Source organism: Medicago sativa, chromosome 8 (genome assembly GCF_051527215.1).
Source record: "Medicago sativa cultivar Bolivia chromosome 8, Bolivia_mono, whole genome shotgun sequence".
In the NCBI taxonomy this organism is placed as follows: domain Eukaryota; kingdom Viridiplantae; phylum Streptophyta; class Magnoliopsida; order Fabales; family Fabaceae; genus Medicago; species Medicago sativa.
The window spans coordinates 6955821-6978909 of record NC_140756.1 but is presented as its reverse complement, the minus strand read 5'-3'; the positions used below and the strand labels follow the sequence as shown (position 1 = coordinate 6978909).

The window sequence follows — 23089 nt, the reverse complement described above, 5'->3', positions numbered from 1 at the left end:
ACGAAAGTCGAGCTATCCTGAAGCATGGTGGGCCAATAGTAGCCGGCGCGGAGGAGTTTGGCGGCCAGAGCTCGCCCGCCTATATGGCTACCGCAAACGCCTTCGTGCACTTCCAGAAGGACCAAGTGCGTCTCGTCTTCTCCTAGGCATCGTAGCAAGGGAGTCGTGCGGCCTCTTTTGTAGAGTTTCCCAGAGACCAGAGTGAATTTGGACGCTCGCCTTCTGATTGTCTGTTCTTCCTCGTCGTTGGTTGGTGTGAATGATCCTGTCAAATATCTAAGCAATGGCTCCATCCATCCTCCCGTGTTCTCTACGACCTGAAGTACTTCGGCCACCTTCGTACTGGGTGTTGCAACCACTTCCTGGATAACTGTTCTGTTGTTGCATGGTCGTTTGGTGCTGGCGAGTTTTGCCAATAAATCTGCTCTGGAATTCTGCTCCCGTGGTACATAAATGGCTTCGAAGAAGCTAAATTTCTTGGCGAGGCTCTGCACCTTAGTCAGGTATTTGGCCAGCTGTGTGTCTTTCGTCTGGTAGTCGCCCGTGATCTGGCTTGTTACGAGCTGGGAATCACTCTTAGCTCTTAAATTTTCGGTGCCCATCTCTAGGGCTAAGGTCATGCCGGCTATTAAAGCTTCATACTCGGCCTGATTGTTGCTTGCCTTGAATTCGAATCTGAGGGATTGTTCGATGAGAACGTCGTCCGGCCCTTCCAAGATAACGCCTGCACCACTGCCTTTCAGGTTGGATGAGCCATCTACAGATAAGAGCCATACGAAAGGAGGTTGTTCCTGTACTGGAGAGGCGAGCTCTACTACAAAGCTCTACGGACCAGGCTACCATTCTTCTGGCCAGGTCAGGTTTCCCCAGCACTTGCCTGATCGGGTAATCTGATTTTACGACGATCTTGTGACTTTGGAAGTAGGGGCGAAGCTTCCTGGCTGTTACGACGACAGCAAGGGCGAGACGTTCTATCTTCTGATATCGCAGCTCTGCCCCCTTGAACACCCTGCTGACGAAATAAATCGGCTTTTCTCCTGTTGCTGAATCTTCTACCAAGACTGTGCTCATGGCGTTGTCAGATATCGCCAGATATAGGAAAAGAATGGCGTTCGGATTTGGCCGCTGAAGGATGGGCGGACTAGCTAAGAACTTCTTAATTTGCTGGAAAGCATCTTCGCATTCTGGAGTCCACTCGAATCTCTCCTTTTTCTTAATGGAGGCGAAGAAAGAGAAGGCTTTGTCGCCGGCGCAGGACAAGAAACGAGAAAGAGCGGCGAGCCTACCTGTGAGTTGCTGCACTTCCTTGATGTTGGTGGGGCTTCTCATGTTGATGATCGCCTGGCATTTGTCAGGGTTTGCTTCGATGCCTCGTCTTGTTAAGAGGAAACCCAAGAATTTTCCCGCCTGCACTCCGAAAGAACATTTTGTTGGATTCAGACGAATCCTATACCTTCGAACCTGGCTCAATATCTCCTCCAGATCTTCAGAGTGACTGTTTCCCTCTTTCGTTTTTGCGACCAGGTCATCAATATACACCTCAAGATTTCGTCCTATCTGCGCGGAGAACGCGGTGTCCATAGATCGCTGGAAGGTGGCGCCTGCGTTCTTTAGACCAAAAGACATGACTTCATAGTGATAATTCTTTGTGCTGGTCATAAAGGCCGTTTTTGGAGCGTCCAGAGGGTCCATCCGTATTTGATTGTAACCTGAATAGGCATCCATAAAGCTTAGCGTTTTGTAACCTGAGGCGCTGTCGATCAGGTGGTCAATGTTAGGGAGAGGATAAGGATCTTTGGGGCACGCCATGTTCAAATCCGTGTAGTCTACGCACATTCGCCACTTCCCGTTTGCTTTCTTAACAAGGACGGTGTTGGCTAACCATGTGGGATACTTTATTTCGCTGATAAAGTGGGCTTCAACTAACTTTTTTACTTCCTCATCAACTGCCTTCCTTCTTTCCTTGCCCATCTTCCTTTTCCGCTGTACTATCGGTTTCACGCCAGCATTGATAGATAGGTGGTGGCAAGCAATGTCGGGGTCCATCCCTGGCATTTCTGACGGATGCCAGGCGAAGAGATCCAGATTCTTCTTTAGTAGCTCGATCTGGGCGACCTCCTCTTCAGGGGATAGTGACGTGCCAATCTTTGTTGTATGGTGGGCTTCTGGTCCGATGGAGACTTCTTTTAATTCTTCAGTGGGTTCTAGGCGTTCTTGCTGGAAGCCTTCTCTGGGATCCAGATCGATCATGTTAACTTCGTGCGTTACCTCACTACTTGGCTTCTTTCTGGTCTTTTGCAAACGCAAACTGTTATGATAGCATTCCCTGGCGAGTTTTTGATCGCCTCGAACGGTTCCAATCTTTCCAGAGTCAAGAGGGTACTTCATTACTAGGAACTTCGTGGATAAGAATCCGCCCAACAGGTTGAAGGCAGGGCGACCTATGATGATGTTGTAGGAGCTAGGCGAGTTTACGACGAGGTACCTGACTCGAATGGTTTTGGCGTGAGATCCGCTTCCGAAAGTTGTCTTTAGGGTGATGTATCCTCTCACATGAACCTGCTCGCCCGTGAAGCCTGCCAGAGTTCCCCTGAAAGGTTGCAGCTGCTCTGGGTCTAGCCCCATTCGATCAAATGTGTCGTAGTAAAGAATATCCGCAGAGCTTCCTGGGTCTATCAACACCCGCTTCACGTCCCACTTGAAGATTTGTAAAGTGACGACCATGGGGTCGTCGTCGTGGGGTACTACGTCTCGATAATCTTTGGGCGTGAAGGATACCTCTGGTTCGTGCTTCTGATCCGTCTCTTCATACTCCTGGCACAACATTACCTGCCTCACATATTTCTTTCGCGACGAACTCGACTCCCCTCCTCCGGCGAAGCCGCCCGAAATAGTGTTTATGGCGTGTCTTTTTTCGTCGTTCACTTCCTCCTTTTTATGATCCGTTTTTTGTTTATTCTCGCTCCTTCTGTCCCTGACGTATCCTCTTAGCTTCCCACTTTGTATCAGTCGCTCGATTTCTTGGCGAAGATGAATGCACGAGTCTGTGTCGTGTCCTCGTACCTTATGATATTTGCACCATTTGTCTTCATCCCTTCCCATGACGGGGTTGCGGGCTGGCAAGGGCTCTGGGATCAGCCTTGCTTCGAAGACCTCCTTCATGATACGCTCTGGCCTAGTATTTAAGGGCGTGAAGTCCCTTTGAGAATACGGATTGAACGGTCGCCTCTCCGGCCTTCTGTAGGGGGCGCGATCTCTGCCAGCTGTTGGTTGATAAGGTCGCCGCTCTGGATTGTTTGCGCGTTCCTTGGCATCTCTGGCCTTCTTTTCTGCGTTGCTCTCCTCGCCCTTGATGTAACATTCTGCCCTGGCTATAACTTCTTCCATGGAATCCGCAGGTTTCTGGGCTAGAGACTCGTTGAACTGCCCTGCCCTTAGTCCGTTCTGGAAAGCTCCTACGAACACTTCCTGGTTGGGGTTGATTACCTTGATGGTTGTATCGTTGAACCTAGCCAGGTAGTCTCTGAGGGATTCATTATGCCCTTGTCGCACATTGAAAAGGCTAGTTGCTGGGACCTTGCGATGTCGACTAGCGGAGAACTGTTGTATGAGTTTTCTGGTCATGTCCTGGTAGCTGAGGATGGAGAAACGTGGGAGATTCATGTACCAGCGTAAGGCGGCGTCAGTGAAAGTACCTGCTAGCAATTTGCATTTCAGAGAATCGGGAGCCCCGACGACCGCCATGCGTGTATTGAAGGCCGTGACATGCTCCATGGGGTCGTTCTTTCCGTCGAAGGTGGATAGGTGGGGCGGCTTGAAGCCCTCTGGAACTGGTGCGTCCCAGATTTCAGTGGATAATGGTTGTGGTTCAGGGTCATCTAACTCGCCATGGTGTGATTCTTCTTTCTCCTCCAGTTGCTTTTGTTGCATGGTCTCCATTGAGGCCTGAAGGGCATCGTTGTGATCCTTCAGTTGAGCGAGCTGAGTTCGCATGGATTCCAACTCTTCGGCTGTTGCATGACGAGGGGCTTTTCTCTAAATCATACGTGAGGTGCGATTTAGGTTGGTCGAAAGGGGTTAGGGTTTCTAAATCGCAAAGGAGTTTTACGATTCAGAGGTCTAGTTTAAGGGTTCCAGAATCACGATTTGCGATCCCGAAACGTGGTCAAGGTTAGTTTTACCTGTTTCCCACAGACGGCGCCAACTGTACTTGCAAAAAAGTACGGTAAGGAATACTAGGATTCTAGGGTTTAGACTGATGATTCGATGCCTTGAGAATGCTCTCAAGAGTGGTATTTATAGCCTGCTATGGGCTTGGGCTTCGGTTGCTTGGTTTCCAAGCAACAGGGGTATTTGTGTATTTTGGGGCTTTTGGGCGCTTTCTAGAGGCTTCTAGAAGTTTAATGAGGCGGCGCCCCTTAGGGGGCGCGCCAGGGCTCAGGAGTCTTTCTGGAGGGCGCCCCGGCCTTTCCAGAGGGCGCCCAGGCCTTTCTGGAGGGCTTAGAGCCCTTTTTGGAGGGCTCCTATGCCCTTAGGAATATGATGACGGTCCACAGCCCTCCAAGCACGAGTCTTGGGACAAGGCGAAGTGATGATGTCATGCGAAGAGTCTTTCTGGGATCATTTGATTCATTTAGGAATATGATGACGGTCCAGTAATAGATTGGTCTTTTAAATGAGTATTATAACAATGCGTGAAGGTTGTTTAGTCGGTATTGTTTAAAGGGAAATGTTAACTAATGTTCTCGGAACACCAATTAAGAAAACAAATATAATAAGGGTCATGTTATCTTGTGCCTTTAGACAATTATTTCTATTGTAAATTCTATTGTAAATTCCTTAACATATGTCTTTGGGGCACATGTTAGCATTTGTCATATACTCCCTCTGTCCCACAATAGATGACCTCTTTGACAATGTACAATATTGACTTAACATATTTTGACCGTATTTTTCTATTAATATACAAAGATAAACAATATCATGTAAGATGTTGTTAGATTCGTCTCGATGAGTATTTTTAAAATATTAAATTTTCATAATTTTTTCTAATAGAAAATTGAAGATATGAAAGATAAAAAATATGCATTGATATGTGTGTCAGAGTCAACTGTGTCAAGTAATATGGGACGGAGAGAGTAATAAATATTGACATTGCATTGGAAATTGTGTAGTCATGGTTATCATGACCCTTGTTTTAAATATTCTTTTCAAGGTTATTCTTGCCATAAATATGAACTAAAAAACAAGGATTAATTAATGATTTGGTCCCTTAAGTTATTTGTTGGTTACATTTTGGTCCCATAAGTTATTAACGTTACAATTTGGTCCCTTAAGTTATTTGTTGGTTACATTTTGGTCTCATAAGTTATTACGTTACAATTTGGTCCCTTAACTTATTTTTTGGTTTCGTTTTGGTCCCTTAACTTATTTGTTGGTTTCGTTTTGGTCCCAAACTACTCCCTTAACTCTAATAACTTATGGGACCAAAACGAAACCAACAAATAAGTTAAGGGACCAAAACGAAACCAAAAAATAAGTTAAGGGACCAAATTGTAACGTTAATAACTTATGGGACCAAAATGTAACCAACAAATAACTTAAGGGACCAAATTGTAACGTTAATAACTTATGGGACCAAAATGTAACCAACAAATAACTTAAGGGACCAAATCATTAATTAAGCCAAAAAACAAAGTTAAGGTTACGTGTTTAAGAAGTCGTCGCTTGTCTATATTTATGTATATAGGAGTCGTACATATCTTTTTGCATATATTTATGTATATAGCACAAGTATATTGAATTAAAAAGAATTGAATTTAGCAAATGTAAAGATATAAAAACTAATTGGTGTTTATACTTGTATAGGTTGGTTCATTCGTAGTTCATAATTAACTTCAAATGAATAGTCACTAACAGTGGCGGATCTTCCTGGTAGCGGAAGGGAGCCACGGCTCCCCCCAACTTTTTTATTTATTTTTTATATATGCTGCTACTGCAGTGCTCTTCCTCTGTAGCGGCACCCCTTAGGTTCATTTCCTTGATCATCCACACAAACTCTGTCGGCAGTTAATCTCAAATTTCTGTATCCATCCATGTCGCGTCGATTCGAATTTCGATTCCTTCCTTTAACTCTTGTGCCTTCTCTCATGAATTTCGGTTGCCTTTGATGAGAAAGAATACAATGATTCCTTTGGTAGAAGATGAAAGGGAATCGAACATTATTGGGCTGAATGGAAGAAGCAAACATGGGGTAGAAGATGATGATAATGGAAATGGGTTACAAAAAATTGAAGCGCCCTACCTCAAGGAAGAACCTGACAGTGGGGAAAGATTTGACCTTGTTTGCATATTCAAATCAACTGAGAAACTTGATAAAAAAATTGATTGAGAATTGTTTAAGGTTTGAAGGTATGGAGAGAAGGGGGTGAAGAAGACGATAGAAGCTAACCCAGTTCTACTTGCTGTGTGTTTTTAATTTTTTCTGTTTTTTCTTTTCACGATCCTCAAACAGATAGTTGTAAACTGGAGTAAATAGCAGTAGTAATAGTGGACGTGCAAAAAGTAATTCTCCTATGATTATTATTTGGAAATGGCTGTAAAAGCCCACATTGTGTTAAGTCCAACAAATGTGTTAAGCCCATATTTTGTTATCTCTCATTTCATACATGTTTTATTTTTGTTTTGTGTTAGTGTTATTTTGAATTTTTAATAAAATTATATGGATCTCTTATGAATTTTGACTAGAATATTTTTGTTAGTATTTACCGCTCCCCCTAATATTTTGGTCAAGATCCGCCACTGGTCACTAACCTGAATAAACCTGTTTTATGTCAAAATATTTATGTAGTGGTTTTAAGTTTTAACGGCTCAGTGTGACATTAAATATGGGATCGACAGGGGTGATGAGTAAAACTAGCGTTGATTTTTTTTTTTACAACATTATAAGTATGAAGTATACATTAATTAATTTACGTGGAACGAAAGAGTTGGATAGTTCAACTAATTTGAGAGGGTTAGGGAATTGAAGATTCAAGTTTAAGTCATGTCTAAGAGAAAAAACTAACATAACAAGGAGCATATTAACTTTTCTCATTAGAAAAAACTAATTTATGTGGATACATAAGGTGAGTTCTTAACTCTTAACTATATTTTATTCATATGCAAGAGTTTAGGATTGAGCTTCTAATCAATTGTTCAAGGGGTTAAAATCCCTTATCACTTTGATCAATCCATTAGTAAATATGTGTTCAATTAATATGGAATTTTGACTAGCTAAAAAATAAACTTCAATTTTTTACAGAAAATAATGTAAATGTTAAACACTTTTGACAAAATTGTAGTTAAACAGAATGTAATGTGGGAAGAAATTGAACGAAATTACGAAATGATGTTGAAGAGCACAACATGATAAAAAGGCTACAAAGTAATAAGATCCTCGAGAGGAAAAAATGGTGAAAAGGACGACGTAGTTGCAAGAACAGTTGCTACACATTTGGTTTGGAGCTACACTTTCTAAAATGATTTGGTGTGGTGTATGGCTAACCATTTCCAACATCAAAGGAAAATAGAAACGGTCGATGTGAATGCAATGGAAAGAAAACAGCTCATCAATTGAACAAGACAAAATGGGAAGACATTTAATTGTGCCGTAACATATGACTACTACCTACAAACTGTAAGCTTTTATTACAAAAACTGTTGTAAGCTTTTATTACAAAAACTGGGGGCGTTTAGCAATGTGATTCACGCATTTTAAGTCTACTACATATACAATCCTAGTTGATCTGAAAGATCAAGTTTTCATATGCAGTAAAATTATCTTAGTCGAGTGTCAATGGCAACACCCAAGAACAAATTGGCTGTCATGATATACATCTCCCATCGTGGGCTAAAAGATGCAAGGGACATACGTATACATCAAAACAACAAGTCGTCGAATCATGTATTTTCCACAAGGATGAAGTGGATGAGTAGTGATATATGTACGTCTATTTCAAGACAATTTTCATGACAACCTTGTTTTTCTCTTCTCTTATTGGTCAAAAACAATAGAGAGAGAGAGAGAGAGAGAAAAAGCAAGAGAGAGAAAAAACATCATGTGAATATGAAAGAGAAAGTTGTCAAAAAGTTGTCACAAATGGTTGTACAAATATCATTTCTCAAAGTGGAATGATTTGACTATTAATTGCATCACAATCAGCTGACGCTGGAATTACCCGACGCATAATTGATTGACATCTAAATCGGTTGTCGGTTAACGACTGAGCATGGTTACCAAGTCCAAATAGACTTGGATGTTGTTGTAGGGTATTATTAAGGTTGTGGTAAAATTTAATGAGAGTTCAAGAGACTAAAAAATAAATTTGGCCAAGTCATAATATCATATAAAGTCTTTCCTAGCTAGGCGTCATGATAAATGAAATGGTTAAAGAGAGATAATAGAGTGATGGTCGAAATGAGTAGTTGATATGGAAGTTTATGACTCAACATACATAATCTTACTTGAGCTAAATGATAAGGAGTTGAAAGTCATCGGTTTAAACAATGACGAATAAGTGAATATTAATCTAACGACTAATGTTTGTAATTAAAAAATTTGTAATCTTACATGATGTAATAAGGTAGTTAATGGGCCAAAAATGTGGCAAGCAATAATGCCGAATTGATTAAACAGAATGAACGTTGTTTTGATAATTTTGATAAAAATTGCTTTTGAAAATATAATTATTCCCTTCGTCTCACAATATGTGTCTCATTTGAGTTTTACACGTTTATTAAGAAAATGAGTAATAATAGTATTGATTTTAATGATAACATATGTATCATTCACTAAAACACGCTTATTAATTAGATTTAGTGGAGTAGTTATAGATGATTGGAGTGCAATAAACAAGGGTATGTTAGTGAAAAAAGTAATAAATGTTGTACTGATATTATAAAAGGGACAAATAATTTGAGACAAAAAAAATTAAGAAAGAGGACACCTATTGTGATACGGAGGGAGTACCAAAATTGGTATCATTGGAGAAAAGGTGGGAGAAATTGATGGTAAGTAAAAAGAACACCGAAAGAAATTAATGATAGTTTAATGTAGAATTGATTCTAACATAATCAAAAGTTAAGAATTGTACCTTGAATGAGAAGTATTTTTGGAGGATGAAAGTAATTCCGAAAACTCAAACCAACATGATGGAAAACATAGTTTTCACAGTGGAGGAGGACGAAAAGCACATTTCGCTTTCTAAAATTCAAACCAAACAAACGTTTAGTTATTCTAAATCTATAAATACTCCATTGCACGGACGGACCCACATAGAGAGCTATGTGGGCCAAGGCCCTCACACCAATTTTAAAATTTTCATTCACATATATGTTTGTTTTGGGTTGGCTTGTAGTATGACTCTTAGTTATGGTATCTTCCTCTATTATGTCATATATTCATAAAATACAATATAATAATGGAGTAATGGTTATTTTAGTCCCTGAATGTGTAACAAATAGTCATAATAGTCTCTAAATGTATCAAAATTCCAAGATAGTTTTTGATTATGCATTTTATTAGTCAAAATAGTTCTTGACGCTAAAATAATCCATCAATACTCACAATAACTCTTTTCATAATGTGACTGAAATGAAAATAAGTAAGTATATTGAACGACTAATATGACAATATTAATGAATTATTTTAATACCACGGACTATTTTGACTAATGAAGTGCACATTCAGAGACTATTTTGAAATTGAGGGACCATTTGACTACTTGTTACACATTCAGGGACCAAAATGACTATTACCCCTATAATAATATATGCAACTATCAGAGCCATCCATTTCTCCCATTTATTTCAACCATAAATATTGTTTATGTTTTCATATTGAGTTTAAATCATATGTTTTGTCAATGTACGATTATTTTATACATACAACTCAATCATATGTTGTCACGTTAATTAGTTAATAGACACGACAATTCATGTGTTTTCTTATTTATTAACCGATGTAGTAGCACATCATAGATGTATGTGTAATAAAATAAGTATACACTGATAGAGTATACTAGAAAAATTCATTGCACTAATTTCATGCCTTTTTTTTTGACAATATTTTGTACTTTTTTTTTTGAACCAATTTCATGCCTTTTTTTTTGACAATATTTTGTACACTTTTTTTTAAGGAAATATTTTGTACACTTATTTAATACTAAAAAAATGCATCGCACCAATTTTATGTCTTTTTTTTTACAATATTTTGTTAGGTATCTTAATTCTTATCCATATTATTTATTAATTTTGTTAGGTCTGTAGCAACTTAACCTATTGTTTCTGTAGATTTTTTTTAATTTAATAGATATCTTAATCCTTATCCTCATTATTTATTAATTTTATTAGGTCTGCAACAACTTAACCTATTGTTTCTGTAGATTTTTTTTTTTGACAATTTGTTGTACACTTATTTAATACGTTTACAAACTGAATACACTAATTTCCGCAAACTTGGTTACCGTAAATAATTTGTTTAGGAACCATGAACTGCATTAATTATTTATGTTTAACTATAAAAGTAATAAATAAAATTGACCCGGGGTTCGAACCCCCGTGAGTTTAGCTCAGTTGGTAGGGATATTGCATTTTATATGCAGGGGCCGGAGTTCGAACCCTGGACACTCCACTTCTCCACAAATTAAATTGTGTGAGCTCTTGCCACTAGGCAGGCTATTTGACAAAAAAAAATTGACCCGTGCAATAATCTAATTTGTGTTTATTGATCGGCCCATGATCTTACGGGTTAAATATTATTTATTGATCTCTATTATAGTCGAGAAGACCCGTGCGTCGCATGGGTCAGAAGTCTAGTGTATTAAATAAGTGTACAACAACTTGTCAAAAAAAGTCTACAGAAACAACAAATATATACAAACGATGAAACAACAGGATATGAATGAAAAACTCATTAGTGAGGAGAAGTATTAGAGATTGCTACATTCTTAGTAAGGAGAAGTATTAAGTATTGCTACATTCTTACAAAATTAACAAATAAGGATGCCCTCACTACTCAAATTTTGCTCGGTCGTGCTCCATTGTAAAGATTATTCAACATACACATCAAATCAAACAAGTCTACATATTTCTACTGCTTTCCTTTATTTTATCTTTATATTTTCTTAATCAGTAGTCTAAGAATGTAAAACTACAAAACTTAGAGCATCTCCAGCGCTAAACATTGAAATTTTGTTCTTGGTTAATTTTTGTGGGTCCAAATGTGACAGGTAGGATTTCAAAACTCAATTCATTTTTCACTCCAATGGAAAATCTTGTGATTCACGTTCTTGTTCTATTGAAGTGGGCCCAATTCCCCCAATGTTATTTCACATGCCAGTTTACTCCTTCCCAAACCTCTCTCTTCTCTTTGCTTTTCCTGACACACTTCTGATAGAACGTTGTTCTTCCTGGGCAACCGTTCTCCAGGGTGGATGACAGGTAGACCTTCTCCAATGCTAAAGAACCATTTTTGTGTGTTCTTGCTCTTGTAGAACAAAGCGTTGGAGATGCTCTTAGTCACTTTCCAGCATAATCACTTCATATAAAAAAAATCACCAACTCAAACATAAATTAACCTGCATAGTATCTTATCAATAAATCAACCAAATTGTTGTGACCTAAATTGATCACACAACTAGTTGGCTAAACACCAAACTTTGCAATTTGCATGACGACAACACTTTGGTTTGGGTTTAGTTCAAAAGAGAAGTTGGTGTTGTCCCTACAAGTACGGTTTTGCAGACAAAGAAGGCTGCTACTGGTAGCGCGCTATTCGCTAGACTTGCAAGTGCTGTTCAGCTTTACACACGACATGCACACGATAACTCCACAAACAAAACGAATCCAAGGATAAACAAACAAACAAAACAAAACCTCTTCAAAGTGAAGTTAATAGATCTGTGTCGGTGCATGCATTTGCATAAATACCCAATCTAGCTAAACAAGAAAAATAGAGTACTAAGGTGTCTTAACAAAGTTTCTCATATGAACTACTATGTTTGGATCAATGTTTAAAAAGCATTTGAAACGTTCCTTTGTGATAAATAGAAAAGAGGAATAGCTAATTGATTGTGAGAAATAAAAAGATTTGATATATTGCTTTGACATGAAGAGAAATATAAATGAAAAATAAGTTATCAATTCAATTACTCCCTCCGTCCCGAATTAATTGAGCCATTGACTCATTTCACACTTATTAAGAAAAATGTATAAATAAAGAGGAAAGTGGAGTATATTGAATTGAGAATGATGAAAGTAGTATTAATTAGAGTTATAAAGGGGAAAAAGTGGAATATATTGAATTGAGAATGATGAAAGGAGTATTGAAAATTGAAATGACTCAGTTATTTTGGGACACTTTTTTTAGTAAATGACTCAGTTAATCCGGGACGGAGGGAGTAACATTTCTCCTCTAATTATTTACCACTTAAAAATATATTAGAAAAAGTAGTAGGTCTTACTCTTTTTACAGTTTCCTCTTCTCTATCTTTCTTCTAAAATTAACCATGAGAAGTTTTTTATTTCTTATCAATTTCTCTCTTACCTCACTTTCTTTTCCCTATTTTTTTAACCGATCACACCCTAAGTGCAAAATTTGTCATAAGGAGAAGCTTATGAACTTATTCATCTTAAAAACTAAGATAATGACATACCTATTCAATTTTAGTTTGACAAAAACATATCATGTTATTTACTCCATTTTAATTTGTCATAAGGAGATTTTTTTAAATGAAAAATGAAATGGATGTAGGTATATATAATATTTATGATACTCATCCAAAGAAGACAAATACATTTTTTTACGCAATATAAGACAAATACTAAGAGCTACTTTATGCATCCACTCCATTTAATTTACATCTATATTCTATTGTATTTTAGACCAACAACTAGAAATCAAACCATGTCACACCACATTGGTATATCTAAACAATATTTTTTCTGAAAAAATAAAAAAATAATAACAACAAGCATGGAACAAATGTAAACAATGTTAATGATGATTTCAAAAAGGTTTATATTTAACAAATACATCTATATGGTCTCACACTAAAATTGATTTAATTTAATGTTTAGGTTTATTTAGTCTTGGTTTTTTAGTTTGAGTTATTTGCGATTTTTTCGTAATTGATTCATGTTATAAAAATTCGACAAAGTTTTATGTTGATTGTCGACGTCTCTATTTTTTAACTCGGACTTATATGTTGCACCTTTCAGCCGATCCCACCTAATGAAATAAGACTTTATTGTCGTATTTGCAATTTTATAATTTTAAATAAATATAAAAGGATAGTGAAGCTTAGCAATTACACTTTTTTTTCAAAATGAAAAAATTGAAAAGATAGAAGTAAAAAGCGTGCGAAAAAAATTACTATAAATAAACTATTACAAAAAGCGTGGGAAAAAAAAGTAACACAGTATGGTAGGCATTATTATTATCGCAACAAGTAAAGAAAATTGAAGAAACAGAGAGACACTTCTCTACTCTTCTTCTTCTTCCTCCTCCTCCTTTTTCTTTCTCTCTCCTAGGGTTGCATTTCTAGAGAGAGAATGGATTGAGATTTCACAAATCTCTCTCTACCTCTCTTATTTTCTTTCCTTCACACCATTCAGGTAACTCTTCCTTTATTTCTCTCTCTTTCATTTTCAATTTTATTTTCCTCTATCAGCTTAGATCCGCTTTTTCATTTTAGGGTTTTTTTAATTTTTGGTTTTTTCGTTGGAAGCTTAAGTTTAGAGATCAAGTCACTAGAGAAATTGTTGTGATAATACTTATTTGGTGAAGATTTTTTAGTTTATGATTTTAGAATTAGGGGATTTGCTTCAAAATCTTTATTAGTACTTTTCGTGTACCAATCTTGCTATCTTAATTGATTGAATTTGTAGTGTTTTGTAAAATTAGCCCTAGAATCAGCTTGTAAATATGAAATGATATAAAAATATATATATTTAATTTCTTCAATTAAGATTATTGGGGTAAAATTGAGATGAAAAATGATAAGCTATGAGCTTTAAACTTTATGCTACTTGAATGAGCTTATCAAAAAATTCTATAAGCTAGTAAAAATACGCTATAAGCTTGTGAGAAAATGATGGTTAGCAACCAGATATTTTTTAGTCAAATGAGCTTATAAGCCATAACCTCAAAAATGTGTCCTTCCAAACAGACCCTTAAGTGTTTATGTAAAAGTTTTATTTTATAACAAGATAAAATAAAGTTAAATTGTTTTCGTACTAGATATAAGCTGTTTTCATAAGCTATATTGGACAGCTTATGAAAATAAGCTGAAAACAACTAATGAACATGTCGTAAATTGTTTCCGTAAGTTGTCCCAAACAGCATTACAAGTGCTTATGCCAGTAGATAAGCTCAAACAAGCCAGTCTAAATAGGCCTAGATTTTTTTTTTTATGCACAATGTTAGTTTAGATATAGGGGTCCCGATAAAAAAAGTTTAGCTACAGGGTTTATGATATTATATTGCAGTGGTACTCTTTTTTTTTTATCAGTAGGAGTTGAACTCGGTACCCTAGGGTTTACAACACTCGCACACACTGCACACTAACCCTGTGGTTGTGATGTTACTCGTTTGATGTTACACAAGTTCAACTTTAATATTTATTTTATTATTTTGTTTAGCTTCTTTACTATGGAGGACAAGGATTCAATTGCTAAAATGATAGACTCTACATCTTCGAAGATACAACAGCTGCAGAAGGCATTTGCTGAACTTGAAAGTTACCGAGCTGTTACTCTTAACTTGAAATGGAAAGAACTTGAGGAATATTTTCAAGGGCTGGAGAAATCCTTGAAGAGGCGTTTTAATGAACTGGAAGACCAAGAGAAAGAGTTTGAAAACAAGACGAGGAAAGCTCGAGAAATGATAGAGAAACAGGAAGCGGCTGTTTTTGCTAAGGAGCAAGCCTTGCTGCAGAGACTTCAAAGGAAAAGAGATGCTTCTGTATTCACCATTGTAGATGCTCGAAAAAAATACAGGAAGGTTTCATCAAAGGACTTGGCTACTGTCTTTAATGGGAGTCAAGCGGCACCAGATGTCAAGGAGAAACCTGTGGATGCTGTGTCCACTGGGGCTGAAGGCAACATCGAAAATGCGAAACTTTCTCCTGCGAATGTAAGTGTTGACATGATGTCTTATCCAGAGTTGGTAAAGCTATGCAAAGAGATGGATGCTGCTGGACTTCACAAATTTATATCTGACAATCGCAAGAACCTTGCTGCTGTGAGGGAAGAAATACCAATTGCATTAAGAGCTGCTCCCAATGCTGGCTGTCTAGTTTTAGATTCTTTGGAAGGATTTTATTGTACGGAAGTGTCAAGTCAGGATATAAAGAAGGATGCTAACTTGCTGGGTCTTCGCCGAACCAGTATCATGTTACTGGAATGTCTAAGTGATTTCCTGACCAATTTGGGTTCTGTTTCTAATGTGATTTCCAAAGATATCAAGGATAGGGCAAAGGCAGTTGCTGAAGAGTGGAAACCGAGATTGGATGCTCTTGACATGGATGCTAGCAATGGGAATTCCTTGGAGGCTCATGCCTTTTTGCAACTTCTAGCTAGTTTTGGTATTGCCTCTGATTTTAATGAGGAGGAGTTATCCAGGCTAATTCCAATGGTATCTCGGCGTCGCCAAACTGCTGATTTATGCCGATGCCTTGGGTTGTCGGAGAAGATGCCTGGTGTGGATTAGCTCTCTTACTTTTATTTTATGCACCAAGTTTTCATCCAATTATCTCATGTTCATTTTTATTTATATATGTTTCTAGATTTACATTATGAAAAAGTTGTTTCCTTGGGTTTCTTTAAATGATTTTCTGTTAATTTTAAATTTAAATGATTCATTTTACTTTTGATGTGCAGGTGTGATTAAAGTTTTGGTAAACAATGGGAGGCAAATTGATGCTGTTAACTTGGCTTTTGCATTTGATCTTACAGATCAGTTTTCTCCTATTCCTCTGCTTAAGTCTTACCTGAATGATGCTAAGAAAACTTCTTCTCCAGTCAAGAGTGTTAACTCATCTCCCACTGCACAGGTAAGTAATCATTCCTACTGTTGTTTTCTATTCATGATTTGAACACATGCTGTCAACTATTGTATTATTTTTTGACTTGTTTGTCCAGTTGTAATTGAGGTCGTCAGTTGTCTAACAGTTTATTGTCAATATGAAATATTAAGGTTGTTAGTTGCAAAGGAATGTTTGTATTATAATATTTTTAGAATATTGTGGGGATAAATTGTCCAATCAGGTACTCTTCTTATTGAGGAGTGATCTCAGGAACTGTTTCCTAATTTTGACGTGCTTCTACTTCACTATGGTTAATGGAAGGTGCTCATGTTGAGAATTTGTGATTTGTGATAGTAATGTGCAAAATTGTTTGGCATGTTATAAAAACATTCACGATTTTTCTATTGGATTCTCTTGTGGATGTAAACCGTTCATGAGTTTTCTCCTAAAAGTATAGTTTTTGAAGAGTTGGTTCATGCCATGGTATTGGAGATTCTATGATATAGTGGTCTAGAGTTTGATTCTTACCAGTTACCAATCCCATTTTTCTATGTAAAAATTGAATTCAACACAAGGTAGATGGATTTATGCAATGTCTGCCCTTCAATCCCAAAGGTCTCTTTTGTGATAGGGTATAATACATATATAACTATATTCACAGGGACTTGTGTAACACTTCACAACATAAGCCTTTGACTGAGTTTATTCATGTCATGTAAAATAGAGTTTATGGAATATAAGTTCATGTAGAAGTAAAGTAGAGTATATGGAATGTAAGATTTGTGGGAGGTATGCTAGTTCTAGCTTAGAGATGAAAATTAGATAACATGCCACAATCCACATCACAGCTTCATGCCAAATGATGGGGAATAGTAGATGTAAATCATAGGATTCATGCAGGAGCGCTTCAAGACATAATTTTTGATGAAAAGGTGCTTCAAAAATAATATGTTAACACAGTTATAAGACCTGTATTAATGTATAGGATTAATTTTGAGAAATATAGAGCCTATAAGAAAGTCAATTCAGTTAGACAGGAGAATGCTATGAAAGATGAGTGGTCATACAAGATAAGATAGGATTAGGAATAAAGTATTTGAGAGAAATTTGGGGTAGTAGTATTGCAAATAAGTTGGTGAGGCCTTGCCTTGGGTGGTTTGGACATGTGCGTAGGAGACCTATAGAAAGCACTAGAAGGAGGGTAGATTAGACGAAGGATAATCTGTTAATAAAATGTAGAGGAATGGAGAAACAGAATCCTATAGGCCAAATCATTAAGAAGGATTTGGAATTTTACAATCCATCCTGTGACATTATTCAATGTAGGACATTATGGACCCTGATGATCTATGTAGTCAACCTCACCTAGTGGAAAGTGAAAGACTGTCTGTCCATTTGTTAGAGAACAGAGGAAGCCGTCATAAAGAGGCAGCCTAGTTTCACTAGTTTCTATCTTAATCTTTATGATTTGTAGATTGACTCAGTTTTCTTTGCTTTAAGTTGAGTTCCTAGGGTCAAATTGTGGGTTTCTCAATCATCTCGAAGATAATGTGATGTGGGTGCACTTCTTCAAAAAAAATGTGATGTGGGTGCACTAGAGATAACCAAGTAGTTATATTGTCATGCACAGAAATCACACACAGTACTGCGATACACTTGCTGTCCCCAGAGTCATTCTCCTACAGATAGTATTCTCTGCCCACAATAGAGCACAACTTCACATACATGATGCGCACACACCCTACTAACGCATATACTGCTAACAACGACGTTTCTAATCATGACTTCCATTAAGTAGTTCTGCCACTAGTTATTTCCTAGTCTAACTTACATCAGGCAGTTATTCCTGTCTTTATGCGGTCTAGTGCACTCCTTTCAAATGTGTGGTTTGGCTGGCTCTCAGATTCCATCAGTGTGATTTAAAGAACTTAGAAGCTCTATGCTGGTGTGGTTGGTAGCTTCTGTGGCTGTGGGGACAGGCAGTGATTATGTAGATAACATAAGCTGTTTGCCAGTATCTGTTGTATGGCCACCAGAAAAAGGTGGACCACAATCTCATTCTTTTAGTAGATATAATGGCAAGAGACTCTGGCTAACTACTGTGGTTGAAGTATGTGGAATGTGCCACACTAATGCAATTGGAAGAATGGGGACAAAAATGTTTGATTCCAAAAATTAGAGTGCTGTAAAATGCAGTAGTGAAAAAATGATAGAAGACATTCTCTATCAATTATCATCTTGAATTGCCTTAAGGATGCATCAAATGCATGTAGAGTAGAGAAGCATTTATTTGGTGTTTTTGACAGGTCCTTATTTTTATGCTCCAAAATAACTACAACATTGCCTATCTTCAATATTCATCTTTATGTTTGGTTATGGAAATGTGTATGAATATTTCTAATGACTTGCTATTGTCTCAGCTTGATGTTAATGAAAGAGAGCTGTTTGCTCTTAAGGCCATAATCAAGTGCATTGAAGAACATAAACTTGATGAGCAGTATCCAATCGATCCTCTCCAGAAACGAATGATCCAACTAGAGAAGGCCAAGGCCGATAAGAAGAGGGAAACTGAAGCGACAAAGCCTCAACCCAAAAGACCCCGTGCCAATGGTGCTGGATATGGTCCCCGTGTCACTAACATTCCTTTTGACAAAACTTCCTATGCTAGAGTTGCTGACAGGTACCCTCAATACGTGTATGACCGCCCTTACATGTACCCAGCACCAACTGAAAATCACTGCTCCCCTTACCTGGCTTCTGCAACCTATAACGTCTCTCCTAATCCTGGAACTTACTTTGGAAATGGCTACCAATATCAAGCTACATATCTCCACTAATTAGAGAGACGGTGAACTGATAACAATGGTCCCTATTAATATTTAGTCTTAAGTCTTAACCCTTAAGCTGTTGTATGTTGTACTTTATAAATGTAGTCTTCAAGAATCCCTTAAACATGTGAAATGTTATGTTAAAATTTTAACTTCGGTGCTAGAAGATATACTTATCCTCTAATGTATCAGTTCTGTTATGTTCTCGTTTTGTACAAGCTTACTTTGTTGTCTTTGTACTTGTAGTATATGTTTCCTATTTAATTTGAGTCCGTCGATGCTTTTAAGTTTTAAATAACTTCACCATTTTCATCTGAAACTCTTGAACACCATTTTCATCTGCATGAATTGATTCTCCTTTTTGTGGGGTATAAGTGTGTCTTGGTATAGTCGTAAACCTCAGGCGGGTTACACTTGACCTGACCTTAAATAATGCGGATTGATTTTTGATTAGTAGGTGGGAAATAAAATTTGAGAAACATGATGTGGTTGGATTAAGTAATTTTATATAGGTTTTTTTAACATGATGTAGGATCTACATAGTTAATTGAGATTTATTAATATTTTAATTGGTAAAAGAGAGTATGATAAAATTAAGTATTAGAGAATGTTCTGTCTAAAAAAGTATATCAGAGAAAATATCACCTAATATTTTTTAAAACCAGGTTTATGCAATCTTGTAAGGAAAAAAAAAAGTTTATGTAGTATATTATAGGAATAGCGGTGATGAGCAAAAATGCAGGTGTGGAAAATATCATATAGTGCTTCATTTTCTTGTATCATGGAGTGTTTTTAGTTGCTTCTCCTGTTTCATTATAATTTTTTTTTTTTGGTGTAAACCAACTAATTGCAAAAACTAATCTCTTAAACCTTGTACAAATTAGACGAGCGTCAAACTCTTTCTAAAAAATTTAATATGTAGCATGCCCAAACTTGATAATGTACACTATTTTAGATCGTGATTATTTATAAACATTATAGTAAAACAACTTGTTAAAGACTAAAGGTCAGTAATTATATTCATTTTTTAAGTAAATAACGTGCTAAGGTATGCATAAGACTTCAAATAATATTATTTGTATTCAATTTAAAAATTAAATATTTTTTTTTGTTTTATTAAAATGTCAAGGGTCATTAACAAACCATTAAAGAAAAATAATACTTTTCTTAAAAGGAAAGACCAATGAAAAATTAATGTCTAAAAAAAGGCCAATGTACTGTTCATTAAAAAAGACCAATAAGCTTATGTAGGACAGAAAAAAGGATTAGGTAGGAAAAAAGGATCGATAAGTAAGTTTTTTTTTTTTGACAAGTAAGGATCGATAAGTAAGTTTGTTATGTATATATATTTTTGGCCAAATACCACTTTTGGTCATTTTAGTTTGACAGAATTCCCAATTTAGTCCTTTAAGTTTCGAAAGTTTTAATTAGGTCCTTTTAGTTTGACAGAATTTCCAAGTTAGTCCTTTAATTTCAAAAGTTTCAAATATGTCTTTTTAGTTGATAAACTATTTGACCGTTACCCTTACTGCCAGTCTCCGTTTAACTGATGTTGATGTAGCCGTTAAGTAGTTGACTTGGATCAAAATGCAGCCTTTTAAAAGCTCGAGGATGTCAAAACGCTATGTTTAATGGTCACAAATGATCATTCATAGTGCTAGAAAGACAATTATTTACAACAACAAATGTCTTTCTAGCACTATTAAAAGACATTTATAGTGCTAAAATGATCATTTGTGACGATTAAACGTAACGTTTTGACACCCTGAAGCTTTTAAAAGGCAGCGTTTTGATCCAAGTCAACAATTTAACGGCTACATCAACATCAGTTAATTATTAACTTACAGCAAGGGTAACGGTGAAATAGTTTATTAACTAAAAGGACATATTTAAAATTTTTGAAACTTAAAGGACTAACTTCATAATTCTGTCAAACTAAAAGGACCTAATTGAAACTTTTTTGTCAAACTAAAAGGACCAAACGTGGTATTTGGCCTATATTTTTTGTTACAACTTGTTAAGGATATTTAGTCAAAGGGTCTTCTTGATATATCCCTTTATGATAATTTGTTAAAAATAAATTCTCAAAAAAGAAAATTTAAACTTTTAATAAATTGGATAGTGGATAAAATATTTTCAATTGAAGAAATTGATAATTATCTATTTAACCCTTAAGCTATCACATTCTCTTCAATTTAGTCTCTAGATTATATAAAACAAACATGCAAACCTAAAAATATACTAGTCAGGAGTTCCTCAACTTTGATGCTACTTCATATTTCATTTGGCACAAACAGGTTCTGTTGATGGTTTCTATTATGGTTTAGCGTCTTCTTCGAATTTGGTTGTCAACAAAGGACAATTTGGTGGCGCGTGACATTATTTCTCATAAAAATCAGTTGTGCGTGACTGGTGTGGAGTCATTGAGACTACTCATCATTTATTCCTCTCTTGCCCCTGTGTTTGATTTACTGTGGAGTCTTGTTCAGGCGTGAATTGGTATCTCATCGGCTGATCCGTACCATTTACAAGACCATGTTATTTAGTTTGTTTATTCTTCATGGGGAGCGCGAGTTCGACGCTCTTTTTTGCAGCTTGTTTGGTTATGGTGTGTTTGGGTCTTGTGGAATGAAAGAAATAATAGAATATTCAAGAACAAGGAATGCACCCTTCACCGACTGTTAGATAAAGTCAAGTTACACTTATTTTGGTGGATGAAGACTACTAATATTAATGTTCGTTTAAATTCTCATTTGTGGTGGTCGAGTCCGTTTGTTTGACATCGACTAATTTGTTTTGTTGTTGTTTCCTTGCTTCTTGTTCGGTTGTAAATTTGTAAATTTTTGAGGTCCTTTCTCGCGTACCTCGTGCTTTTAAGGAGTCTCATTTAGTCGTAATATATTTCATTTTTTATTGTTAAAAAAAAACCTAAAATTATATGAATCGCCATTTTAGTCCTTAAATTGTATGAAAATCCATTTTAATTCCAAATATCTTAATATTGGAGATTAAAATGATAAATTTTCTATACTTCCACGTATCGTGTTTGTGAGAAATATTCTTAACACAATTTTTTTTTTTGTAGGAACACAAAATTTTATAACAACACAATATATTTATATCCCGTAAAAAAAACACTATATATTTATACATTTTCTATTTTTTATATTCTATTTTCTCTCACCTTGAGTCTGACATCTATATTCGTTTTTATATGATGTTAGAATACGAAGTTGAGTTTTGTGTGTCTAAATATAACTTTTTATTAATATAATTTGTAGAGTAAGTTGATAGTTTATTGATTAGATTGATATTTTATTCATTTTAAATACAATAATTATATATTATTTATTAACAAGGGGGTAAGGTGCTCCTGAAAAAAGAAAACAAGTGCACAGAGTGACACATAAGGATGAGAATATGTTAGGCCAACTGACACGAATCTTCGACCTAACCTAGGTATCAAACACAAGTCATATATCAAGCCAACCGACAGGAGTCTATGACCTAGTCTACATCAAGCCTAGATCATATCAACATTTTCTTTTATAGGGAAGATTAAAACTTTTTAAGAAGTCTATTTAAGCAAAAATGTCTGACTAAAAACCATAAAATATCATTTTTTATTACTATTATTATATATTAAATTATAAAACATTTTCAACAATTTAAATTTATTAATCTAGATTAATTTTTCGCATATTTCAATGTAATACTATTATAAACTAAAATTGAAATATGAAACCATATATGGTCAAATTATTTAAAATGTCATTTTGAATACCAAAATAATTTTTAAAAAAGGTCAGACTTACGCCTAAAAAATAAGCATATACTAAACATTCATAAGCCCTAACACTCTTCCACATTTTTCAAGCATATTTCAAAAAGAAAAATGCTAACATGTGACACAAAAGCTTGGGGATTTTTCAAGCATATTTCAAAAAGAAAAATGCTAACATGTGACACAAAAGCTTGGGGAACATGTTAAGTAACTTTATGTAGCAATACTGTATCAAATGCCGTGCACTTGTTCTTTCAAACGCCAAAAATAATATTTATAGGAGAATTTAAATACAAAATGTTTTAAAGGTACATGTTATCAAGATCCTTTCAAACTTGTTCTTTCAAACGCCAAAAATAATATTTATAGGAGAATTTAAATACAAAATGTTTTAAAGGTACATGTTATCA

General features: G+C 36.0%; 2 protein-coding genes across 2 annotated transcripts; one reads left to right on the top strand and one right to left on the bottom strand.

Annotated features, from left to right (window-relative positions):
• Positions 1-636: 636 nt before the first annotated feature.
• Positions 637-3993, bottom strand: LOC146896532 (uncharacterized). The gene has a single exon (XM_085733431.1). The coding sequence runs from the start codon at positions 3991-3993 to the stop codon at positions 637-639; it is 3357 nt and encodes a 1118-aa protein (XP_085589557.1).
• Positions 3994-13503: 9510 nt separating this feature from the next.
• Positions 13504-19134, top strand: LOC146896531 (FRIGIDA-like protein 3). The gene is made up of 4 exons (XM_085736137.1): positions 13504-13656; positions 14683-15740; positions 15922-16094; positions 18488-19134. Exons 2-4 carry the CDS (start codon positions 14693-14695, stop codon positions 18902-18904), a joined length of 1638 nt encoding a protein of 545 aa, XP_085592263.1. The 5' UTR covers positions 13504-13656; positions 14683-14692; the 3' UTR covers positions 18905-19134.
• The last annotated feature ends 3955 nt before the right edge of the window (positions 19135-23089 follow it).

Excerpts from the sequence above, each read along its gene's own strand:
- LOC146896532 (XM_085733431.1), bottom strand. The coding sequence starts at position 3,993 with ATGCGAACTCAGCTCGCTCAACTGAAGGATCACAACGATGCCCTTCAG.
- LOC146896531 (XM_085736137.1), top strand. The coding sequence starts at position 14,693 with ATGGAGGACAAGGATTCAATTGCTAAAATGATAGACTCTACATCTTCG. Across the intron at positions 15,741-15,921 it reads GTTGTCGGAGAAGATGCCTG|GTGTGATTAAAGTTTTGGTA; the intron begins GTGTGGATTAGC and ends TTTGATGTGCAG. Across the intron at positions 16,095-18,487 it reads ACTCATCTCCCACTGCACAG|CTTGATGTTAATGAAAGAGA; the intron begins GTAAGTAATCAT and ends CTATTGTCTCAG.